Genomic DNA, 25,077 nt, shown 5'->3' with positions numbered 1-25,077 from the left:
GCAGAGATGAGCAGACTCTGAGTCTGTAATTTAACAGGGATTGAAACCCCACTCCATACCACATCTTAGTTATTTGAATCTTTATTGAACACTGGTGCAGACCTTTCTATCCTAAAAAAGTGTTACCTATTTTTAAACATATTTTTTTATCGTGTACCAACTTTGTATTTCAACTTATAAAATTCATTTGTTTTTTTAATGTTGCTCTCATCTGTTTCCTACAGCCATTACTTTGTAATATCCTTTCAATAAAGAAAAGAAATCACAGCCCACCCTGTGTCCTATTCTCCTAATTTTGAAATAAACTTCTGCCTGCTAAGAAGAAAGTTGGCAGGTAGGACATCATTCTTGTGTGTGTTGTACCACAGGTCACAGATCACAGAGTGACTTCAAAGAACACTGAGCCCACATACTACTATAAATAAGACAGGTAACCAGAAAGGACCTAGTGTACAGCACAGGGAACTCTACTCAATATTCTGTGATAACCTATATGAGAAGAGGATCTGAAAAAGAGTGAATATATATATATATATATATATATATATATATATAAAACTGAATCACTTTGTTGTACACCTGAAACTAACACAGCATTGTAAATCAACTATACTTCAATATAATTTTTTTTTTAAGGCACAGATCACTCTCCTAAAATCACAATGGGTCAGGAGATGGGATGAGGGCTGGAATCTGTGGATCCAGGGGTGTCTGGGCCACTCTGACTTGTCCTATGTGGAGTCGTCCAGGCTGCCACTCCTCTCTGGCCACCCTCTCTGGCCATCTACACAGAGGACAGGTCCTCTCCCCTGGGTCACATTCCCACCACATTCCCCATCACTGTCCCATCAATGTGAGGGACATGGAGCTGTTCGTCAGGACATCTCTGAAGCTGCACCTGGGTACCCTCTCTGCTGTGAGTGAATCTGGATTTAGATTCACAAGTGAGGCCATAAACTACTTGATTAATTTATGTTGTATCATTACTTTTAGGCACATTAGGATGGCAGGGACACCCATAGTCCCTGAAAGGAAAACACAGAGACCACATTTCCTTCTTCTGCCTCTTCACTTCTTCCTTCCTTGGGCTTCCCTGATAGCTCAGTTGGTAAAGAATCTGCCTGCAACGCAGGAGACCCTGGTTTGATTCCTGGGGTGGGAAGATCCCCTGGAGAAGGGATAGGCTACCTAATCCAATATTCTTGTGCTTCCCTTGTGGCTCAGCTGGTAAAGAATCCACCTGCAATGCAGGAGACCTGGGTTCAATCCCTGGGTTGGGAAGATCCCCTGGAGAAGAGAAAGGCTACCCACTACAGTATTCTGGCCTGGAGAATTCCATGGACTGTGTAGTCCATGGAGTCGCAAAGAGTTGGACATGACTGAGCGACTTTCACTTTCACCTCTTCCTATTACAGTGATATTCTGTTCTGGAAGACTGCAGCTATCATGGATTATATAAATAAATCATGGGGGAGTGTTAGGATGGCCTGGAGTCTTGATCTTCCTCTAATAGGAGCCAAGTTTTAAAATATTTATTTATTTGGGCTTGCCAGTTCTTAGTTGAGGCACTGGTGATCTCACATCTTTGTTGAGACATGCAGGCTGTTCGGCAGCCATGCAGAAACACTCAGTTGCAGCTTGTGTGATCTAGTTCCCTGACCAGGGATCCAACCTCATTCCCCTGCACTTGGAGTGGGAAATCTTAGCCACTGGATGACCAGGAATGTCCTCAGGGACCGATTTAACGTCTCCATTTCAGGCGCATGACTCTTAGCCTAAACTTGGCTGTCAGAGCTGCCCAGAGCCCGCAGGAACTCTGCAGCCAGAGTTAAGGCTGAGCTGAGCCAGAGAGGGGAGTGGAGAGGGAGGAGCCTTGCTCATGTTATGATTCAGGCTTGTTTCCCCGAGGGCACTGCCATCTCCCCTGAATAGTCAAGGGCTGACTTGAGGCAGGAACCTGGCGAGCTCGACTCAGGTGGCCCTAGTCTTCTAGGCGACCAGAGCTTGGCTTCCAATTCCTTCTGCTAAGAGACAGGAATAGTCCTCGCTCTGCCTGTCTGGGGCTGAGTCAGGGTCTGTGCCGGGGGTGGGACCGAAAAGAGGGGCTGGTGCTTCCGGGCCTGCCTTGACCCCCCCACCCCCGGTCACAGGATAAGTTTCAAGTCCAGCTGTCCTGGAGCTTCTGCACTCTGAGCGTCATAACTGCACCATGCCCATGATCCTGGGTTACTGGGACATCCGTGGGGTGAGCGGGGGTCCACAAGGGCTGGGAAGATGGAGGCGGGTGGGGAAATCCCGGGCGGTGGGACTGGTTCAACCAGAAGCTTCCACAGGGCTTGCTGCAGCAGAGCCCCTTTCCTTACCCCACCATCTTACCTGGTGTTGGCGTGTGTGTGTGTGTGTGTGTGTGTGTGGCTCCCATGCAGGGTTGGGGGTGGTGGTGAAGGGAGAGGGTTGGGAGTATGGAAGCCACTTGGAGCAGTGAGAATTTGGCAGTCAAGACCTGACAACTGCTCTCTGTCCTGGCATCTCTCCCAGCTGGCCCATGCCATCCGCCTGCTCCTGGAGTATACAGACTCAAACTATGAGGAGAAGAAGTACACGATGGGGGACGGTAATAGCATCCTTTTCATGTCCTGAATTCTGGCCAAGTCACACTGATTTGGTGCCAAGCCCACTCATATCCTTGTCCCTGTTGCCTCTGTTGCCCTCCACCAGCTGGAGCAGAGGCCTGCCCCTTCCCAAACACTTTGAGGGTGCAGCTGGTCTCCAAGGAAGGACACGAGAGCCCATAGCTAAGCCCTGTATCAGTCCTGGGCTCCTGTTAGTGTTGCACTAACTCTCTGTAAGCCTCACTCAGGGAGGTTCCAAAACCTTATAAATGTGCTTTCCCCCAAAGCTCCATGTGAGATTGGCGGTTCTGAATCCACATCCACCAGTTCAGGGAGTTTTGCCTCTGACTCCTTGGTGGGTCCCCCGGGAAGGAGGGCTGGACTTGGGAAATTTGTTTCACTGTATGTTCTTTTTCTCAGCTCCCGACTATGACAGAAGCCAGTGGCTGAGTGAAAAATTCACGCTGGGCCTGGACTTCCCCAATGTAGGTACAGGGGCTGGGGTCTGTGGGAAGAAGTGGACAGTGTCTCCATCCATCTCCTTTCCCGGCTTAGAGGTTTCAGAATCTGGTGCCTTCTGCTCTGTCTCTCAGCTTCCTGGTTCTCTCCCCTGCCCTTCAATGATACTCTGTGTCCAGCTCATCCCTCCATTTTACAGCATATTATTTAGTGTCTACCATGGGCCAGGCTCCGGAGAAGGCGATGGCACCCTACTCCAGTACTCTTGCCTGGAAAATTCCATGGATGGAGGAGCCTGGTAGGCTGCAGTCCATGGGGTCGCTAAGAGTCGGACACGACTGAGCGACTTTACTTTCACTTTTCACTTTCATGCATTGGAGAAGGAAATGGCAACCCACTCCAGCGTTCTTGCCTGGAGAATCCCAGGGACGGGGGAGCCTGGTGGGCTGCCGTCTATGGGGTTGCAGAGTCAGACACGACTGAAGCGACTTAGCAAGCAAGCAAGCAAGCAATGGGCCAGGCTCTTCGAGTGCCAGGTTTCATCTCTGTACTTCGTCAGGGAGCGGGTGCAGGGCAGTCTGGAGTTCAAACACAGACTCCTGTGTGTTGCACAACAAAGGCCGTGTTGTTCTTCCAGTTGCCCTACTTAATTGATGGAGCTCACAAGCTCACCCAGAGCAACGCCATCCTTCGCTACATCGCTCGCAAGCACAACATGTGTAAGTGGGGCTGGGGAACACACGCCTACTCCCCTGGGCTGGGCTGGAGTGGGACGCTGAGGGTGAGTCTCTGTTGTGTGGCCACAGGTGGGGAGACAGAGGAGGAGAAGATCCGTGTGGACATTTTGGAGAACCAGACTATGGACGTCCGCTTGCACATGGCCAGGATCTGTTACAGCCCTGACTTTGTGAGTTCCCTTCCACTGGGCTGGGTTGCACAGAGTTTAAATGTAGGACAGGGTCCCATCTGCACTGGTCCTTTTGCCATTTGAACCATTTGGTGCTACTGATCCACCAAGCTTGTCCCTACAGAATCCCCAGAGTGACTCTCAGAACCCCCAGAACATAAAATGCAAACTCTAATTCCCACCAATCTTAGGAGCAGTCCAGCCTCCCCTGGGTGGAGATTCAGTTCCTAGATGGTGTTTACCTCATTAGCCCAGGTCATTCTTCCTGGCATCTCAGGGCTCAGGATGTGTGTCTTGTAGGTACCCCAGTGCCAGACTTTGTTCCTCCCCCTCCTTCCTTTCAGGCTCTCAAATTGTCCCCAACTGTCCAGAAACTGCCCAGGCGTCCACACCATTCTTGTCTCCCACACTGGAATGTAGGACTTCTTTCCTAGTCATTTTAGTCAACATTAAATTTTAGTCAACACTAAGACCATCAGCCTGAGGTCTGAGGACAGAGCTCTGCCAGGCCTCACAGCACTGCTGGTCTGACCCATGGCAGGTGCCTGAAGCTGAGTGGTGACACGTTCAGGGAGAGTGTGGTTTTGCCCTTTGCTTTCCCATCGCCTCTCACAGATGTGAGGTGGTACCCATAGGAGTTTAGTGAACACAGGTGGGTTGAATTGCAGAGTGGGCACGAACCCAGGTTCAGTCAGGGGACATTGCTCCTCACCCACAGCTGGGATCAGACACAGCCCTGGGAAGCCTGCTCTCTGCCAGGGAGTCTGTGTCTGAGAGCGGTGACAGCTGGTTTTTGTCTAGGAGACACTGAAGCCTGGTTTCTTGAAGGAGATCCCTGAAAAGATGAAGCTCTTCTCAGATTTTCTGGCAAAGAGGCCTTGGTTCGCAGGGGACAAGGTCAGTGGGATGGCTTCAGAGGAAGGAGAACTGGTGTATTTTTTTACTCAGAGTTTGGTGCACATTCCTGCTTTGTCTTTCTGCAGCTCACCTATGTGGATTTCTTGGCTTATGATGTCCTGGACCGGCACCGCATATTTGAACCTACATGTCTGGATGAATTTCCAAACTTGAAAGACTTCATTACCCGTTTCGAGGTGATTTCCCTCGTCCTCCTACTATTTATATCTCTCTTCTCTTCCCTCTACTTTCTGATGCTTTCCTAGTTGGAACTACAATGAGAAATAGAATTTATTGAGAACTTGGTTTATTCCAGGATCTCTGCTCAGCAGCTGACATATATTGTGTCAGATTTAACCTTTATAACATTCCTACATGGTAGAATAATCATCCTCTCCGTTTTACTGATCAGGAATTAAGCTGAAAGGATAAGTAATTTCTGAAGGTCACAGAACCAGTACAGACTGTGCTGGGCTCACAGTCAGAGTGTCTGGCTTCTATGGGCAGCAGTCAGGGGCTCTCTGTTTCTTGTATGAAAATGAAAAAAAGCTCAGGTTCTTTTGTTGACTGGGTTCACAGCTCTGGAAAGTGTGGATGAAGCAGAATCTTCAGGAGTTTGCATGCAGCTGGCATTTGTAGAGTTGAGACACAATAGGGTTGATATGAAGTAATAAAAACACAAACAATATTTTCTCCTGCTCTCCAGAAGGCTCTCTGGCTATTGGCTCCCTCTCTGGGGTTGTACTGAGATTTCCAGGAATGTAATTGGTGCTGGGATTTTCTTCCATATGTAGGTGCCTTCTTGGGAAGATTTTATAGGGATGCCTCTTACGATGGGCACTTTCCTTCCCTCCATGTCTTCCTTCTTTCTTCCTTCTACTTATCCAAGATTCCATCTCAGAGATGGGGTAGTACATCATTTTAAGTTACATTCACTGATCTGATCCTCTTCCCTCTATGAGGCACTATGTCAGGCAGAGGGGGATGCAGAAGTCACATAGTCCTGTCACCCAGCCTCTGGGGCTCAGTGCAGCTGGAGAACTATAGGAACCCCGAGCTGTGTAGAGTACATGGAGCCACCTTGGTTCTAGAGGAGCACAGTCTGACTGCACCTCCCAGCTCGTCATTCACCCTCAATCTACCAACTGGTGAGTAAGAAAGTCTCTTTATGATGGACTTGGGAATTTGAAGCTCTAGTCCAATATGTTTTTCAGCCTAATCTTGCTTTGTATTCCCACTCCCATCATGAAATCTGCCTCCTCAGCCAGTTCTCTTCAGCTCTGGTTTTGGTCCAAGGCTTGTTGACCTGAAATTTTTGCAAGAACTGGGATGACTGCCCAGCAGGGAGGATGTGGGACAGAAGTGGGCTCCAGTGTGTGGCCTGCTGGGGCCTGCGCTGTGCGGTACAAGCAGCCCTAGGTCTTTGGAGTCCTGGGAACTCTCGGGCACTGTTTGTTTTGGGAAGATGGTGCACAGGTGCACCTGAGCATCTCAGCGCCTGGTTGGCTGCAGCAGGACCGGGGATGAGGGAGGTTGGGGCTCAGTGAGAAGGGGCTCAGGTCCTAGGCCAGGCAGCTGCTCTGTGTCCTTTAAGTGGAACAATCAGAGTGTGGCCTGGCCTAGTCTTGCTGCTCCACACCTCCTATCACCTTTCATCCACGTTTTGCTGGATGAGATGTGGTGTCTCTTTCAAGCTGTTTATCTACTCCCTAAGCCCCTTTGTTGTGCTTGGGGTCCACCTGTGGTCAAGCCCTGGGGAGCCAAGAGCTTCCTTCTGACAAAGAGAATTGTTTTGCAGAATGAGAAGTTGTTCTGTAGGGAGATGTCCCCTGGGGAGTGGGGGGGAGAAGACAATAAAAAACTACAATGTGAATGCAGTGAGTTTCAGTCTTATTTGGGGGTCTTACTGGGGACTTGTAGCCTATGTGACAGCCTCTCAGAGAGCTCTGAGTAACTGCTATGAAGACGTAAGGTAGAAGACAGCAGATATATAAATTTTCACCTTGAAAATACATATAGTTGAGAATGAGAAATTTGCCTGCCAAAGGCAGTAAACTAAGGATGTTGCAGCCATCAAGCCATTGCATTATAGTTGTCCCCTGTGGTGGGTCCTGAGGGAATTCAGGATGTAAACCCAGTGCCCACCACCTAGTCTTCATCCACTGCAGCCGCACCCAGCAGTGTGCCCAGCAGTGTGCCCAGCAGAGACTCCAGAAGGGAAAACACAGGATACTGGCCTCAGGTAGCGGAGGTACATATCAAAGTAACGACTTCAGTGAGCCCAAACTTGTGTAGCTTCCTATACAGAGAACAGTGCTAAATTCATTAACTTGAGATGTCTGATTTTCTTTAATTAACAGTAATCTTTTGATATTCCAACTACTTGGTTTTGTTACAAAACTCGTATATATCCTGGCTCCTTCCTTACCTCTTTAAGCCCAGGAAGCAGCCTCTCGGGTAGCTCTAAGGGACTGCTCTGAAGTCCTCAGAGAATTACAGTATAAAACATAATTCTCAACTTTTAGGTTGTGCATTTTTTTCATGACATCGTCAAATATACATGTTGGTAAAAGATTGCTACTAATCATCAAAAAACCAACATCTCACGTTAATGATCTTAATGCTTTCCTATGTGTAGGAAGATGGGTGAATCTCGGGTCTTTGTAATTCTTCATCCGAGATGCAACCCAACTCTCTAGGGGACCTGTGTCCAAAACACAGAATGTTTCATCCTGGTTTTCTCCATCCTGAACTCCCCTTAAGGCACACAGTCTGTGAGTGATTGCAGTGGGTTACAGCTTAGTCCTTTCCTTAACCAGGTAGTGAGTGAGACTCTGTTCTTTTTGTTTACAGCTTTAGGCCATAAATTTGACCAAGGATTGGGAGGCATTTCATCACCGATTTGTCCCATGGTGCTAGGAAGGCTCATTTCTAGGTCAGACAAGGACTTCATTGATAGGTCACTTCTATGCTATATCTGGACACTGTGAATATACTAAAACGTCTCTGGATCATCTGTCTTACTAACTAGTTTATTATGACCCAGAATATGTTTCCCTTTGTTACTTCTTCCCATATCTAGAGTTGCATCATCACAATTAATTTTATATAGAGCTGTGTGTGTGCTAACTCACTTCTATCATGTCTGACTCTTTGTGAGCCCATGGACAGTAGTCTGCTAGGCTCCTCTGTCCATGGGGATTATACAGGCAAGAATACTGGAGTGGGCTGTGAAGCCCTCCTCCAGGAGATCTTCCCAACTGAGGGATCGAACCTACATCTCTTATGTCTCCTGCACTGGCAGGCCAGTTCTTTACCACTAGGGCCACCTGAGAAACCAATATGGAGGTATATATGTGTGATATATAGAGGTTTACCATCGTTAATTTTATCAGAGACCCGGCTGCACAGAAGGTAACGCAAGAAACATTAATCTTATAAAATAATTAAGGTATAAGCAATATAGCTAGTAACATTTTAAGGTCACAGTACAACAATGAAGGAAGCAAAGCATGAATAGTTTGAAAACAACAAAGAATAAATTAAAACAATGATTAATATAACTTGTTGCAGTCTAGATCACGAGAAGCCATCAAGTCCAGAGAGGGGCCAGTTGGAGAGGCCAAATGCTGAAGGGATTAGATAGAAAGAAAAAGATAAATGCTCCATCTTTGTTTGCAAAGGTATACTTTATCAACTTGCTGCAAGTTAGTAGGCATAAGAGGAAATGTTTCCTCATATCCAGAGAACAAAGATTAAAAGCCGGCAATATTTCAAACAGCCATAAAATTATAAATTCACTTCATTCAGTGCCATGGAATTAAATCTTGTTGACCTTGACTTTTTTTTGTTAGTAGTTTTATGAAGCCATCAGGTTTTCCATTTACAGTTTTGTAAATTTTTCACTCAGTTCAGTGGGATCATTTAAAAGTTACCAGAAATGTGTATTTGTAAAAAGGTCCTTCTTATGAATCGTCAAGATCTACATTCTTTTAAAAAGAATCAGAGTAAAACAATAACTGCCCATAAATGTCAAAAGACAAATGATCTGATTACAATATAACTGTCAGTAAAATTTGGTTATTTCTGTGGCATACAAAATTTTAATACAATAACTAGAGTTATGACACATAAGATGCCAGGATACTTTTAGTAATTTTATATAATAATAATTATCTATATTGGAGAAGGCAATGGCACCCCACTCTAGTACTCTTGCCTGGAAAATCCATGGACAGAGGAGCCTGGTAGGCTGCAGTCCATGGGGTCGCTAAGAGTCGGACACGACTGAGCAACTTCACTTTGACTTTTCTCTTTCATGCATTGGAGAAGGAAATGGCAACCCACTCCAGTATTCTTGCCTGGAGAATCCCAGGGACGGCGGAGCCTGGTGGGCTGCCGTCTATGGGGTCGCACAGAGTCGGACATGACTGAAGAGACTTAGCATTAGAATTAATTATCTATATAGTATAATCTAAAAGTGTTCATTATAACTCATTTGACAACATTTCCCATGTTACTTAACATACCGAAAAGTGTAATTAGTATCTCTCTTTGAGTTATTTTAGGGCCCTCTGAGAAGGCAATGGCACCCCACTCCAGTACTGTTTTGCCTGGAAAATCCCATGGAGGGAGGAGCCTGGCAGGCTGCAGTCCATGGGGTCGCTGAGTCAGACACAGACTGAGTGACTTCACTTTCACTTTTCACTTTCATGCATTGGAGAAGGAAATGGCAACCCACTCCAGTGTTCTTGCCTGGAGAATCCCAGGGACGGGGGAGCCTGGTGGGCTGCCATCTATGGGGTCGCACAGAGTCGGACACAACTGAAGTGACTTAGCAGCAGCAGCAGCAGCTGAATCATTCCAAAGTGTTAGCTGTCAAAAGAACTTCATTTAGAATTTGACTTGGGGAAGGTTTGCCAAAGATATCAAGTTTTTATAGCATTTCTGCAAGGAGATCCAACCAGTCCATTCTGAAGGAGATCAGCCCTGGGATTTCTTTGGAAGGAATGATGCTAAAGCTGAAACTCCAGTACTTTGGCCACCTCATGCAAAGAGTTGACTCATTGGAAAAGACCCAGATGCTAGGAGGGATTGATGGCAGGAGGAGAAGGGGACAACAGAGGATGAGATGCTGGATGGCAGCACTGACTTGATGGACTTGAGTCTGAGAGAACTCCAGGAGTTGGTGATGGACAGGGAGGCCTGGCGTGCTGCGATTCATAGGGTTGCAAAGAGTCGGACATGACTGAGCAACTGAACTGAACTGAAAGTAGGATCATGCTGCTGCTGCTTCTAAGTCACTTCAGTCGTGTCCTCTTAGCGACCCTATGGACTGTAGCCCACCAGGTTCCTCCATCCATGGGATTCTCCAGGCAAGAGTACTGGAGTGGGGTGCCATTGCCTTCTCCAAGTAGGATCATAGGTCCCAATAAATACTTATTCACTTAACCAAAGAGACAGTAAAAGATTTTAAAGTCTAAATATGTGAAATTATAATAGATCACTTAAGAGGTAAAGAAACGTTTTACATTGTTACCAAAAAATCAATATTTCAAGAAAACTTTGTCCTCTCAATGGAAAGAAAAATCAGATTCTAGTTTTGCACCACCTGACATTTAATACTGAAATTTATTTACTTAGTTTAGCTCATTCTAATCTTAGCCAGACTGGACCACACATAGAATTCCTTTCTAAAGTTATCTTTTCTTTCTCACAAGCCTTTTACAACTTTCTATATCCATATTAGTTTGTCTCTCGTTTTCTTTCCCATTTAGAAATAACTTTTTTTAAAAAAGGAAAAAAGAGAAATAATCAGCTTTAGCACAAAATCACTTTATTTTCCCTTAACAAAGTACATTTCCATTTTAAAATTGAAGTATTTTTGATTCAAGTTTTGTACTGTTTCAAGTGTACTGCAAAGTGTTTCAATTACATATAATTCAGAATGTACATATATATATATATATATATATATACTTTTTCATATTCTTTTCCATCATAGTTTGTTACAAGATATTAAATATAGTCCCTGGTGATATACAGTAGTTCCTTTTTGTTTACTTTATATATGGTAGTGTGTATCTGTTAGTGCTGCTACTGCTAAGTCACTTTAGTCGTGTCCAACTCTGTGACCCCAGAGACAGCAGCCCACCCGGCTCCGCCGTCCCCGGGACTCTCCAGGCAAGAACACTGGAGTGGGTTGCCATTTCCTTCTCCAGTGCATGAAAGCGAAATGTGAAAGTGAAGTCGCTCAGTCCTGTTGGACTCCTAGCGACCCCATGGACCGCAGCTCCTCTGTCCATGGGATTTCCCAGGCAAGAGTACTGGAGTGGGGTGCCATTGCCTTCTCTGTTAGTAGCACACTCCTAATTTATTCCCCCTCTTTCCCCTTTGGTAACCATAAATTTATCTTCTATGTCTGTGAGTCTGTTTCCATTATGTGAATAAGTTCATTTTTTATCATAATTTTAGATTCCATATATAAGTGATACATATGAGATTTGTCTTTCTCTGTCTGACTTATTTCACTTAGTATTATTATCTCTAGGTCCATCCATGTTGCTGCAAATGGCATTATTTCATTCTTTTCTATTCCTGAGTAGTACTCCATTGTGTGTATACACACACACACACACACACACACACACCCACATCTTCTTTATCCATTTATATGTTGATGAATACTTAGGTTGGTTCCATGTCTTGGGTATTGTAAATCATGTTGCTGTGAACATAGGAGTGCATGTATCTTCTTGAATTAGAATTTTCTTTGGATCCATGCCAGGAGTGGGATTGCTGGATCATATGGTAACTCTATTTTTAGTTTTTTAAGGAACTTCAATATTGTTCTCCATAGCATCTGCACCATTTCATATTCCCACCCCACTGTAAGAGGGTTCTCGTTTCTCCATTCTCTATTTACAATTTATAGACCTTTTGATGATGGGCATTCTGACTTGTGTGAGGTGATGTATAGTATCATTATAGTTTTGATTTGCATTTCTCCAACAATTAGCAATATTGAACATATTTTCATGTTCCTGTTGGTCATCTGTATGTATTCTTTGGAAATGTCTAGGTCTTCTGCCCATTTTTAAAAAACCTTTCATTTTATATTGGCGTATAGCTGATTAACAGTGTCATGATAGTTTCAAGTCAATAGCAAAGGGACTCAGCCATACATATATATATATATGTATCCATTCTCCCCCAAACTCCCCTCTCATTTAGGCTGCTGCATAACATTGAGTAGAGTTCCATGTGCTATACAGTAGATCCTTATTGGTTATGCATTTCAAATATAGCAGTGTGTACATGTCCATCCCCAATTCCCTAAGTATTCCATCCCCTCATCCTTCTCCCTGGCAACCTAAGTTCATTCTCTAAGTCTTTGAGTCTCTTTCTGTTTCATAAGTAATTTCATTCGTATCATTTCTTTTCAGATTCCACATATAAAGGATGTCATACAATATTTCTCCTTCTCTGTCTGACTTACTTCACTCAGTATGACACTCTCTAGGTCCATCCATGTTGTTGCAAATGGCATTATTTCATTCTTTTTAATGGCTGAGTATTCCATTGTATGTATGCACCTCGTCTTTTTATTCATCTGTCAGTGGACATTTAGGTTGCTTCCACGTCTTGGCTATTGTAGACAGTGCTGCAATGAATATTGGTGTGCATGAATCCCCACAGATCAAGTTTTTTTCTGGATATATGCCCAGGAATGGGATTTCAGGGTCACATAGTAGCTCTATTTTTACTTTTTAAGTTACTTCCATACTGTTCTCCATAATAGCTGTACCAGTTTACATTCCCACCAACAGTATAGGAGGAGTCCCTCTTCTCCACACCCTCTCTAGCATTTATTGTTTGGATTTTTTGATGATAGCCATTCTGACTGGTGTGAGGTGATACCTCATCGTAGTTTTCATTTTCTTTAATAGTTTTTCACGTGCCTCTTGGCCATCTGTATGTCTTCTTTGGAGAAATGTCTATTTAGGTCCTCTGCCCATTTATTGACTGAGTTTTTTGTTTTGATGCTGTTAAGCATTATGCACTGTTTATAAAATTTGGAGACTAATACTTTGTCAAGTCACATCATTTGCAAATTTTTCTCCCAATCTGTGGGTTGTCTTTTCATTTTGTTTTTGTTTCCTTTGCTGTGCAAAAGTTTTCAATGGTCTCATTTGTTATTTTTTGTTTTTATTTCCATTATTCTGGGAGTCAGATAAAAAAAGATGTTGCTGCAAATGTCAGAGTGTTCTGCCTATGTTTTCCTCTAGGAGTTTTATAGTGTCCAGTCTCACATTTAGGTCTTTGGTTCTATTTTGAGTCTATTTTTGTGTTTGGTATTAAAGAATGATCTAATTTCATTTTTTTTACATGTAGCTGTCCAGTTTTTCCAGCACCATTTGTTGAAGAGACTGCTTTCCAACATTGTGTAGTCTTGTTTCCTTTGTCATATGTTAATTGATTGTAGGTGTATGGGTTTATTTCTGGGTTTTCTATCCTGTTCCAGTGATCTATAGTTCTACTTTTGTGTCAGTACCATACTGTTTTGATGACTATAGCTTTGTAGTATAATCTGAAGTCAGGGACCCTGATTCCTCTAGCTCCATTTTTCTTTCTCAAGATTCTTTTGGCTATTTGGGGTCTTTTGTGTCTCCATACAAATTTAAAGATTTTTTTTGCTCTAGTTCTATGAAAAATGCCATTGGTAATTTGATAGAGGTTGCACTGAATCTGTAGATTGCCTTGAGTAATATGGTCGTTTTGACAATATTGATTTTTTCAATCCAAGAACATGGTATATTTTTCCATCTGTTTGTGCCATCTTTGATTTCTTTCATCAGTATCTGATAGCTTTCCGAGTCCACGTGTTTTGCCTCTTTAGATAGGTTTATCCCTAGATATTTTTGATATTCTTTATGATGTGATGGCAAAAAGGGTTGTTTCCTAATTCTCTTTCTTATAGTTTATTGTTACTGTATAGGAATGCAAGAGATTTCTGTTTATTAATTTTGTATCCTGCAACTTTACTGACTTCATCGATGAGCTCTACTAGTTTTCTGATAGCATCTTTAGGATTTTCTATGTATAGTAACAGTAACAGTTTTACTTCTTCCTTTCCAATTTGGATTCCTTTTATTTCTTGTCTGATTGCTTGTGGCTAGTACTTTCAAAACTATATTGAATAAAAGTAGTGACAGTGGGCATCCTTGTCTTGTTCCTGATGTTAGAGATCATGCTTTCAGCTTTTCACCATTGAGTATTATGCTAGCTGTGGGTTTGTTATACATAGCCTATGTTGAGGTATGTTCCCTCTATGCCCACTTTATGGAGTTTTTTTTTTTTTTTTTTAAGAATGGTATCTTTTTAAAGATGAGTTATTTTTGGCTGTGTTGGGCCTTAACTGCAGCACATGGGCTTTCTCCAGTTGCAGTGAGTGGGAGCTGCTCTTTGTTGCAGTGCTCAGGCTTCTCATTGCGGTGGCTTCTCTTGTTGTGGAGCACAGGCTCTAGGCACATGGGCTTCAGAAGTCGTGGGCTCAGCCACTGCAGCTTGTAGGTTCTAGGCTGCTGGCTCAGTAGTTGTGGCACACAGGCTTAGTTGCTCCACAGCATGTGGAATCTTTCCAGACCAGGGATTAAACCTGTGTCTCCTGCATTGGCAAGTGAATTCTTAACCACTAGACCACCAGGGAATCTCTTTTCTTTTATTATTTTTTTTTTGCCATAAATGGAATTTGAATTTCATCAGTAGCTTTTTCTACAACTATTGAGGTGATCATATGGTTTTTAGTCTTAATTTATTGATACAGTGTTTCAACTGTTGATTTACGGATACTGAAAAAAATCCTTGTATCCCTGGATAATCTCACTTATTCATGGTGTATGATCCTTCTAATGTATTATTGGATTGGTTTGCTAGTATTTTGCTGAGAATTTTTACATATCTGTTCACCAGTTATATACTTACACTTTTTTGTGTGATGTCTTTCTTTGAATTTTTACATATCTGTTTATTAGTTATATACTTATACTTTTTTGTATGATGTCTTTGTTTGGTTTTGGGATCAGGGTGATGATGTCTTCATAGAAAGAGTTCAGTAGCTCCTCTGAAATTTGCAGGAATAGTTTCAGAAGGATAGGTGTTAAGTCTTCTCTAAATGTTTAGTAGAATTCACCTGTGAAATCATCTGGTCCTGGGCGTGCGTTTGTTGGGAGTTTTGTATCTACAGATTCAGTTTTAGTACCCGTAATTGGTCTATTCATAGTTTATCTTCCTTCCTGGTTCAGTTTGGGAGATTGTACCTTTCTACGAATTTATTCATTTCTTCAGGCTGTCCATTTTATTGGTATATAGTTGTCGTATTTTTATTCTTTATAATTCCCCCTTTGCCAAAAAGGCTTTTTTTCCTTATTTTAATAGTTTTAATTACATACATTAATTAGAATTCTTAACCTTTAATACCTTAGTTTCTAGTGAAAACTAAGAAATAAGCAAGATGGGCACAATAAAGGACAAATGGTACGGACCTAACAGAAGCAGAAGATATTAAGAAGAGGTGGCAAGAATATACAGAAGAACTATACAAAAAGATCTTCATGACCCAGATAACCAGGACGGTGTGATTGCTCACCTAGAGCCAGACATCCTGGAATGCAAAGTCAAGTGGGCCTAAGGAAGCATCACTACAAGCAAAGCTAGTGGAGGTGATGGAATTCCAGCTGAGCTATTTCAAGTCGTAAGAGATGATGCTGTGAAAGTGCTGCACTCAATATGCCAGCAAATTTGGAAAATTCAGCAGTAGCCACAGGACTGGAAAAGGGCAGTTTTTATTCCAATCCCAAAGAAAGGCAATGCCAAAGAATACTCAAACTACCGCACAATTGCACTCATCTAGCAAAGTAATGCTCAAAATTCTCCAAGCCAGGCTTCAACTGTATGTGAACCGTGAACTTCCAGATGTTCAAGCTGGATTTAGAAAAGGCAGAGGAACCAGAGATAAATTGCCAGCATCCACTGGATCATTGAAAAAGCAAGAGAATTCCAGAAAAGCATCTGCTTCTGCTTTATTGACTATGCCAAAGCCCATGACTGTGTGGATCACAACAAACTGAGGAAAATTTCTGGCAATACCAGACCATCTTACCTGCCTCCTAAGAAATTTGTATGTAGAACTGGACATGGAACAACAGATTAGTTTGAAATTGGGAAAGGAGTACTGAACTGAACTGAAGAAACAAGCAATTGTCAACTGTCTTTTATATTAGTATTCTGTAGATTGGCAAATTTATAAATACTATTTTTGATTTCTAAAAATATGTGCTTTTTCTGTATAAAAATTTGTCAGTGTGGTACCAAACATATTTATTAATAGTCCTAAAGATCTTACAGTCAGTTCAGTTCAGTTACTCAGTCATGTCCGACTCTTTGCGACCCCATGGACTGCACACACCAGGCTTCCCTGTCCATCACCAACTCCTGGAGCTTACTCAAACTCATGTCCATCTAATTGGTGATGCCGTCCAACCATCTCATCCTCTGTCATCCCCTTCTCCTCCTGCCTTCAATCTGTGCCAGCATCAGGGTCTTTTCAAATGAGTCAGCTCTTCACATCAGGTGGCCAAAGTATTGGAGTTTCAGCTTCAATATCAGTCCTTCCAATGAATATTCAGGACTGATTTCCTTTAGGATGAACTGGTTGGATCTCCTTGCAGTCCAAGGGACTCTCAAGAGTCTTCTCATTTTGAACACCATGGTTCAAAAGCGTCAATTCTTTGGCACTCAGCTTTCTTTATAGTCCAAGTCTCACATCCATACATGATTATTGGAAAAACAATAGCCTTGACTAGATGGACGTTTGTTGGCAAAGTAATGTCTCTGCTTTTTAATATGCTGTCTGGGTTGGTCATAACTTTTCTTCCAAGGAATAAGTGTCTTTTAGGATGTCCCAATAGTAACTTAAACCACGAAGATGCAAGAGGCATTCTCACAAGAGGGTGCAATTATGCAGCCTTCACAAGACCCAGAAAGTTTACTCCTTGGTATAGGCTAAGAAAACAAAGGCCTTGTTGTATAGGCAGATACAAAATAGGTTGAGACAATAAAGGCCCTTTACAGATTGGAACTCCATATGACACATTTCCCTAAACCTGGCCTAGCTGGACAAAGAGACTGCTCAGAATCCCATTCTACTTGACTGGTTGCCAAATACGCATTATATGTGTACTTATCTGATGGCTGACCAAGCTCTCGAAACAAAGTGGAAGGTGCCTAAGATTAGTTAGAACATTTGTATCTCAAAGGCACAGGCAAATGATTCAAGTTCCTACTAGAAAGGCTTTGGCTTTCTTATTGTCAGAATTTTGGAAAAAAAAAAGTTTTTAAAACTTCTTTGGCCAAAATAATTACTTTACCAAGCCTTCCGAATTATGGTTGCTTTCATGGGAATCAATTTTTGGTGTTATAAAAAGGAAGTTCAGAGAGAGTCGAACACGATGTAGGAGAGCATTGAAGGAGATGCTTAGAGGAGCAGGGAGGAGCAGTGGAAAGCAGGGCCAACCAAATTCAGGAGCCTTTTAAAAATTCTGATATAATTTCAAGCAATCTTTTGTCAGTTTTCCGTAAGAAGTTACTTTCTCATTTCCTCTTTTAAAAGCTTCTAAATACCAATCAAAAGAGGTCTTCCATTCAGCAGATCTTTTAGTCTGCTTTCTCTAGCTGGTGTTCATGGAAAAAAAAAAAACCTCTCAATCTTGAAATGGCAAAAGAACCCTATTTTGGTGATTTTTAGGTTGAGATTTCCTTTGGTATAATGTCCCAAATTAAGTAAAGTGAAAGTGTTAATCGCTCAGTCATGTCTGACTCTCTGTGACCCCATGGATGGTAGCCCTCCAGGCTGCTCTGTCCATAGAATTCTCCAGGCAGGAATACTGGAGTGGGTTGCCATGTCCTTCTCCAGGGGATCTTCCCAAACCAGAGATTGAACCCAGGTCTCCTGCATTGTAGGCAGACTCTTTACCATCTCAGCTACCAGGGAAGCCCTTTATCCCAATTAAGTAAGTATTTGCAAGTATAAGGTCCATATGTAATGTACCTAAACCTGACCATGATGTTAGTCATTGGTTAGCAATCTGTCATTCCTCTTTCTTTTGTCTAGAAAGCTTTCCCATTTCAGAGTCTGTCAGGATAAACTGCTATTGGTAACTGTATGTGGGGGGCCCTTCTGCTGTTTATGAGCTTAACTCTCCTAGTTGTCACCCAGTAGTCATTTCAGATTTTTTACATGTCTCAGTTTTCCTCTTTGACAGTCTAAAACCATGGTGAGCACTGGGAACCCAGGATTGCCAAACTTTTTGTGTGTGTTCCCCAAATGGGCAAGTTTCTTTAAAGAGTCGGTTTCCTTATGGGACTGCTGTGTGGTATGAGGACTGGTCTCCACCTCTGCTGCAAGCTTCTCAATTGCCTGAGAAAGCCATACCTGGCCAGGTATGGCTTATTCATCTACCACTGAATAAAATTCAGGATCATCAACCAAGATGATAAATCTGAGATCATGAGAGATTCACCCAAATTTGTAGGCACATGTAGAGAGGTGGACCAGCACAAGGGGCCCTGCTGGTAGCAAGGCTCCAGATCCTTGTAAAGTTTTGTTGAGGGGATGGAGTCTCCTCTGGGCCCCTCTGTGGTCAGCAAAACCATCCACTGGAAAGTAAAACCCACATAATGCAAAGCACTGAGTTTCCCTTTTATTTGGGGACCTTACTGAGGTCTATATTCTAGGACTATATCCTAGAACACAGCCTCTCAGATAGCTCTGGGGGAACTGCTTTCAAGAGGCAGGGGAGGAGGTCTGGGAAATAGGAGTAATCAACTATATATCTTGGTAAGATTACTGCTAATCACCAAAAACCAGGGATCTCTAGTTAGTGATTTTAGTGCTTTTCTATATACGAAAAGATCTTGGGTGTATATGTATGCGCAAATCTTGGGTGATTAGAGTTCTTCTGTAGATGCATCTTAACAGTCTAGGAACCATGTGTCCAAAACACAGAATATTTCATCTTTTTTTTTCCCCATCCTGAATTGCCTTCCTGGCACACTGTTGGTGGGTGGCTTCCTTGAGTAGTGACTTAACTCTTTGTATAACTGGATGATGAATGAGCCTCCTGGTTCTTTTTGTTTTCAACTGTGAGCAAGGGGGTGCAGCAGAATGGGGAGAGAGAAAGGGGGCAAGAGGGAGCAGGCTGCATTCTAGCCATATTATTTATGAATTGTGTGATCATGACAGAGGTCCTTAACTTCTGTGTGGCTAGTTTCCCTTCTGATAAATGGTGACAGTAGAACCCATCTTGCAGGATAGTGGCATAGAGATTCTAAACCTATATCATCATCTCTAGCACCCAGGAGTGGGTGGAGTCTCCATTTGTGATGTCTTATCAAGATACCGCTTGAATTACAGGAAATTGGAAAACTTAAATTTGCAGAGCTGGGGACACCAGGAGGACTTTATTTTCCCCCAATATTTGACTCCACATGGAAGGGCTATATCTAGCCCTCCAAACCTAGGGAGAACTCCATGAACCCTACTGGGGCAGCAGACCTGAGGCCTGACCTTCTTTTTCCCACCCTCAGGGCCTGAAGAGGATCTCTGCCTACATGAAGTCTAGCCGCTTCCACCCAAACCCTATGTTTCTAAAGCTTGCCGTGTGGGGAAACAAGTAACGCCTCCAACTAGGAGATGACACGAGGAGCCAGTGCCCTGGAGACCAGATGGACCTTCCTGCACACAGAACCTTCTGTCTTTTTCTTTCTCTTTCTGTTCACTCTAGATGCTCTCTTGGCCCCCTTATCCCTCTCCCACACCCCTTTCCATCCCTACTTTAAAGATTCAGTTTCCCATAATTTTTGAGCAAATTTCCTCCCCCACCCCACATTATCTCTCCTGCACTGAAGCCACCCAGGCTGTTCTTCCCTTCCATGGTTGCTTCTGCTGTGAGGAGCCCAGCCAGACCCCTGGCCCATAGCGCTCTGCTCTGAGCTCCCAGCACTGCCCTGAAGACCAGACCTGGCCTGGTGTACAGACCATGCTTCCCAGTGTGGTTCCCGCCCAGCCTGTTTGATCCCCAGGAAAGCCTTATTCACACCTGCTGTGTCTTGTCTTATTCCCTCCTGGCTTCCTGGAGTCATGAATGACTGTGTTGGGTGTATAGGGGTGTCCATTCTCTCTTCTGCTGTTTACTGCAGGGCCACATGGATGGGCATGTGTGTGTGTGTAGAGCGGGTGGGGCTTGCTTGTTCATTTCTATCTCCACTTCACGCATCTCTGTTCCTTAGCATTAAGTCTCTACAGAAGGGGGGCCCTTCTGTGCCTGGTTTCCTCTTTAATTCAGCATTCATGGGCTGCCTCCTGTCAGCTTGCAGTACTCTGTGTCATGGTTCAGGGGACTCTCAGGGGCTGGAGAAGGGGTCTGAGTAGTCTACTGATGGTGTGGGATCCTGGTGGATTTGCTTCTGTCACCCTTTCCTGAAAGCTTACCCTGCTTTAGATACCCTTCATGTGCATTCTTAAAACATATCTCAGTAAAGTCTGCCCCTACTATATTACAGTCGTGTTATACTTGGTTTCCTCTCCAGCTTGACCATAAAGTCACTGAAGAAAGAATCCATGTCTTATTTGACTTTATGTCTCATATCTATTTTGCTGCCTGGCACACTAAATATTTAATGAAAAGTTGGAAATTTGAAAGAACTATCTCTAGTTAAAGCCCTGCAAAGTGTACAGTAATTATATGGATTTTAGAGGTCTGGATATAATTATCTCAGCCACTTGAGGTAAAGAATAAATTTCAGAAGATTTAAAATCTACAGGTCTGGGGGAAAGCCAGTAGGTCTCATTAACCTAAGCATTTAGTAGGCTGTAACTGGCCCTTGTATAACTTGACCTGAAGTGGGCAGGTCTAGCGTAGCCACTCTGTGTGGTCAGAAGGTGGAGTGCCATCTTATATCAGGATACCTGCACCTGCAAACCACAAAAGTACTGCCTCAATACCTGAGGCGTAAATCAAGTCTTAGCTCAAAACAAGGAGTAACTTTAGAGAAGTATCCTGCTGGACAGTTGTCTAGCAGTTTAAATAAACAGAGAACAGTAAGAATACTTGTAAAGTCTTTAAGAATTATATGATTAAAGATAAAACTGGTATGACAGAAAAGAAAAAAAAAAATCCCAGTAAAAGAGAGCAGCCAAGATGGTGTAGTATTAAGACTCTGAGCTCACCTTCTCTCGTGAGCACGCCAAAGGTCCCAACTATCTGCAGAAGATGCATCAATCAAAAAGACTGGGGCCTACCAGGAAGGATCTTCTATAACTAAAAGACATAAAGAAGGAACCACAATAAGACAGGTAGGCAGGGAGGACTCCTGCTATCGTGAAATCCCATACCTCCCATGGGGGTGACCCACTAACTTGAGAATCATTATATTGCATAGGTTCTTCCATGCGTGGGCTAAGTAACTTCAGTCGTGTCTGATTCTTTGTTACCCCATGAATGGTAGCCCACCAGGCTCCTCTGTCCATGGGATTCTCTAGGCAAGAATACTGGGGTGAGTTGCCATTTCCTTCTCCAAGGGATCTTCCCAACCCAGGGATAGAACCTGCTTCTCCTGCATTGGCAGGCAGGTTCTTTACCACTAGCGCCACCTGGAAAGCCCAGGTTCTCCTATAGGGGAACTGTTTTTGTTCACTACCAATATAATTTTATTGAAATATGGAATGCAAATAGGTTTTTTTAAAAAAAACTAATCTAACCTTATAGAAATGTATGACATTATTAAAAAGTTAATGAAGATTCTAAAGGGTGATGGGGTAGACATATTGAGCTCCACCGTAGTTGTGAGGTCCCCAGAACTGTGGCATGACGCTGCAGCTGGGGGTAGGAGACTGCTTGTAAAGCATGAGTGAGAGTTGAGACCCACAACAGGCTCCCAGCCTGGGAGTCAAGCACTGGGAAGATGAGCCCTTACAGTGTCTAGCTTTGAAGGCCAATGGGGAGTAACTGCAGGGGCCCCACAGGCCTGGGGGGAATGGGGATTTCACTCTTAAAGGGTTTACACGAACCAGAGGGACCCCTGAAGCACTGGCCTCAGCCAATTAAGAGGCTGGGACCCGCAGTATCACAGATGCCCAAGGACTCTTAAAGCAGAATCAAGGGGCACAGTTAGGAGGTGGACTGTGTCAAGTCAAGAGACTGGGCTGCACTACAAGAAGTTCCTGGCTTACCCCTGGATCCTGACCATCAAGTGCGTTGGTATCTCCCGCATTGACCTGAAATTACCTGCTATTAATACAAGTTCCATGCCTAGTGTTCCTCCATCATTGTTGTAGCAGCAGAGAAAGATGAAGCTGAGAGAGATCCCAAGCTAGCAGCCTACAGAAAATGGAAGTTTATTCTTTCATGTCCCATAATGAACAGGTCAGGCTGTTGAGGCAGTTATTCGGGAACTGAAGCTCATTTCATCCTGTGGCTCTGCCATTAGCAAGGTTGCTTCCTCATTTCCTTGGTAGCAGATGTAACATGAGTATGGGGAAGAAAACAGAGCAAACCTAAGGAAGCAAGTTAGTATACAAGTGAGGCAGAAGTTGCACACATCATGACTGATCACATTCCATTTGTGATCAGAGGTGTGGCTTTACCTAGTCACAAGGGTAGACACATATTTCAACAGAAAAATAGATTTTGTGGCCAGTTTCAGTCTCTCCCACACCCAGGAGAGAGAGGACAAAGGTTAAACCCAAGACAAGGAGAAACTTTGGGTTTAAGGTAGTGGTTTCAAGCAGGGAGAATATAAAGCAAAGTATTAAAGATAAGACCTTTATCTTCAGACAGACCAAAGGGGAGTGGAGTATTCTTTAGTGTTCCTTGCTGAAACAGGAAAATAATATTTTTTTTTAAAGGAAAGTAAATAATTTTATGTAATCACATTGCCGTGGTCCTATACAGTAAAATGGAAATTCAAAGGACATGATTTTTCTAAATGCAGGAGGCCCTGGTTTTGATTCCTGGGTCGGGAAGATTCCTTGGAGAAGGGATAGGCTACCCACTCCAGTATTCTGGCCTAGAGAATGCCATGGACTGTATAGTCCATGGGGTCACAAAGAGTCAGGCACGACCGAGCCACTTTCACTTTCACATGCGGATATTATTAAAAAAAAAAATGTGGTAACAGATCTAGAACCTTTGGCAAGCTAACAAATGAGTAATATAAATATGAATAATCAACTTTGTCCTTCATGGTGATTACCATCCGGTATTTGCTTTGAGAGCAGTTGAACTCCTCATTGTTAAAGAGAAATAATCCTTCCTCTCTGAAACATTTGTGAACCATTCAGTTGGGTATGGTGAATAAATACTTAAGGATCTAATACATAAAAATGCAATAGGCAAAGCACATTATTTTTTTGCTCCCTTTCTCAAAGGATGGAATATTTTGTATTTGCCCTGATTTTATGTCTTGACTTCATGTACCATCATATAGTGACATTTTTAGTTGAAATACAGTAGGACTAAAAATATTGATATAATACTAATAAATCACGTTGGTATGTGTGGTTGTCACATAGGATTCACAGGAGATTTAAATTCACAGTTGTCAACGTAAAGGATTCATGCTATTTAGCTTCTTCATGAATCTATACCACGAAGGAAGAGCTTTTCCCAACATATTTCACTGAGGGAACTACAAGGATGATAGGCCTAATACTATGTGTCAACTCATGGATTTCTAAGTATTGCTCACGATACAGATCTGATTTTCAACATCTGGGTTCTTTCAGTGTCCTTGAACAGCATTTGTTTTTCTGTTCAGTTCAGTTCAGTTCAGTCGCTCGGTCGTGTCCGACTCTTTTAGACCCCCATTGAACCGCAGCACTCCAGGCCTCCCTGTCCATCACCAACTCCCAGAGTTTATCCAAACTCGTGTCCATTGAGTTGCTGATACCATCTAACCATCTCATCCGCTGTCGTCCCCTTCTCTTTCTGTCTTCAATCTTTCCCAACATCAGGGTCTTTTCAAATGAGTCAGCTCTGCAAAAACTGGAGTTTCAGCTTCAACATCAGTCCTTCCGATGAACACCCAGAACTGATTTCCTTTAGGATGGACTGGTTGGATTTCCTTGCCGCCCAAGGGACTCTCAAGAGTCTTCTCCAACACCACAGTTCAAAAGCATCCATTCTTCTGCGCTCAGCTTTCTTTATAGTTCACCTATATATTCTGTGGTCCTTACCCCTCTGCTCTGCTCACTGGATGCCGATCCAAGGGGACCCAGGAGCACACGAAATGGGCGTTCCCAGCCGCAATGGCAACCCCATAAGCACAACTGGGAACCGCTCCCCCCGACCCCCTGTCAGCCACAACCCGACCCCAGTCCACCACGACCCGACCCCCGCCCCGCGCCGCCCAGGTTCGCCCAGCCCAGGAAAATAATTTTTTAAAGGTATTGGTAGCTCACTAAATCTCTGGGGAGGCCAGGGAGTTGGCATTGGAAGCTGGGTAACTAGGAAGTGTGCCTAACCACATGAGGGGCTGTCCTAGAGACAACCCCACAGCCACTGTGGGGCACAGATGCTGGAGCTCCTACCTGTGTCATGTGGTACCGGATGTGAATGTCTCATCACTGCTGCCTCCAGCATCCTGATCCCTCCACCACTACCTGTGCCAGATAAATGCTCAGGGTCTGCTTCTTTAGAACTGAGGTCCTGAACTACTGTGTGCAGTTAATAGAACCTGGGTCACAGGCCTTTACCTCAGCCACAAGGGAGGCTGGAAAAGCAGGTGAATTCATTGGAATTAAGTTCTGTGTAAAACTAAATAATAATAGTGGCTTATAGACTTCCCTCGGAGAAGGCAATGGCACCCCACTCCAGTACTCTTGCCTGGAAAACCCTATGGACGGAGAAGCCTGGTAGGCTGTAGTCCATGGGGTCGCTAAGAGTCAGATAGGACTGAACGACTTGACTTTCACTTTTCACTTTCATGCATTGGAGAAGGAAATGGCAACCCACTCCAGTGTTCTTGACTGGAGAATCCCAGGGACGGGGGAGCCTGGTGGGCTGCCGTCTATGGGGTCGCACAGAGTCGGACACGACTGAAGTGACTTAGCAGCAGCAGCATAGACTTCCCTGGCAGTCCAGG

At 43.6% G+C, this 25,077-nt stretch overlaps 1 protein-coding gene and 1 long non-coding RNA gene across 3 annotated transcripts; one reads left to right on the top strand and one right to left on the bottom strand.

Annotated features, from left to right (window-relative positions):
• Nucleotides 1-1,904: 1,904 nt before the first annotated feature.
• Nucleotides 1,905-20,551, top strand: LOC109555964 (glutathione S-transferase Mu 1-like). 2 transcript variants are annotated; one of them, XM_019956888.2, is made up of 8 exons: nucleotides 1,907-2,245; nucleotides 2,539-2,614; nucleotides 3,033-3,097; nucleotides 3,709-3,790; nucleotides 3,878-3,978; nucleotides 4,780-4,875; nucleotides 4,962-5,072; nucleotides 19,522-20,551. In XM_019956888.2, the coding sequence occupies exons 1-8, from the start codon at nucleotides 2,210-2,212 to the stop codon at nucleotides 19,609-19,611; spliced, it is 657 nt and encodes a 218-aa protein (XP_019812447.1). In that variant the 5' UTR covers nucleotides 1,907-2,209; the 3' UTR covers nucleotides 19,612-20,551. The 2 variants fall into 2 exon arrangements, with proteins under 2 accessions (XP_070642063.1, XP_019812447.1); XM_070785962.1 differs by lacking the exon at nucleotides 4,780-4,875 and having other exon boundaries at nucleotides 1,905-2,245.
• LOC139182175 (uncharacterized) lies at nucleotides 10,695-24,312 on the bottom strand. The gene is made up of 2 exons (XR_011565767.1): nucleotides 22,221-24,312; nucleotides 10,695-21,254 (listed from the first exon to the last, which is right to left on the bottom strand). It is a non-coding gene; the product is annotated as an uncharacterized lncRNA (long non-coding RNA).
• Nucleotides 24,313-25,077: the final 765 nt, after the last annotated feature.

The sequence above is a fragment of the Bos indicus genome, chromosome 3, assembly GCF_029378745.1.
Source record: "Bos indicus isolate NIAB-ARS_2022 breed Sahiwal x Tharparkar chromosome 3, NIAB-ARS_B.indTharparkar_mat_pri_1.0, whole genome shotgun sequence".
Lineage (NCBI taxonomy): Eukaryota > Metazoa > Chordata > Mammalia > Artiodactyla > Bovidae > Bos > Bos indicus.
Note: the sequence above shows the minus strand (reverse complement) of the source record. Positions and strands in the feature narration are given on the sequence as shown.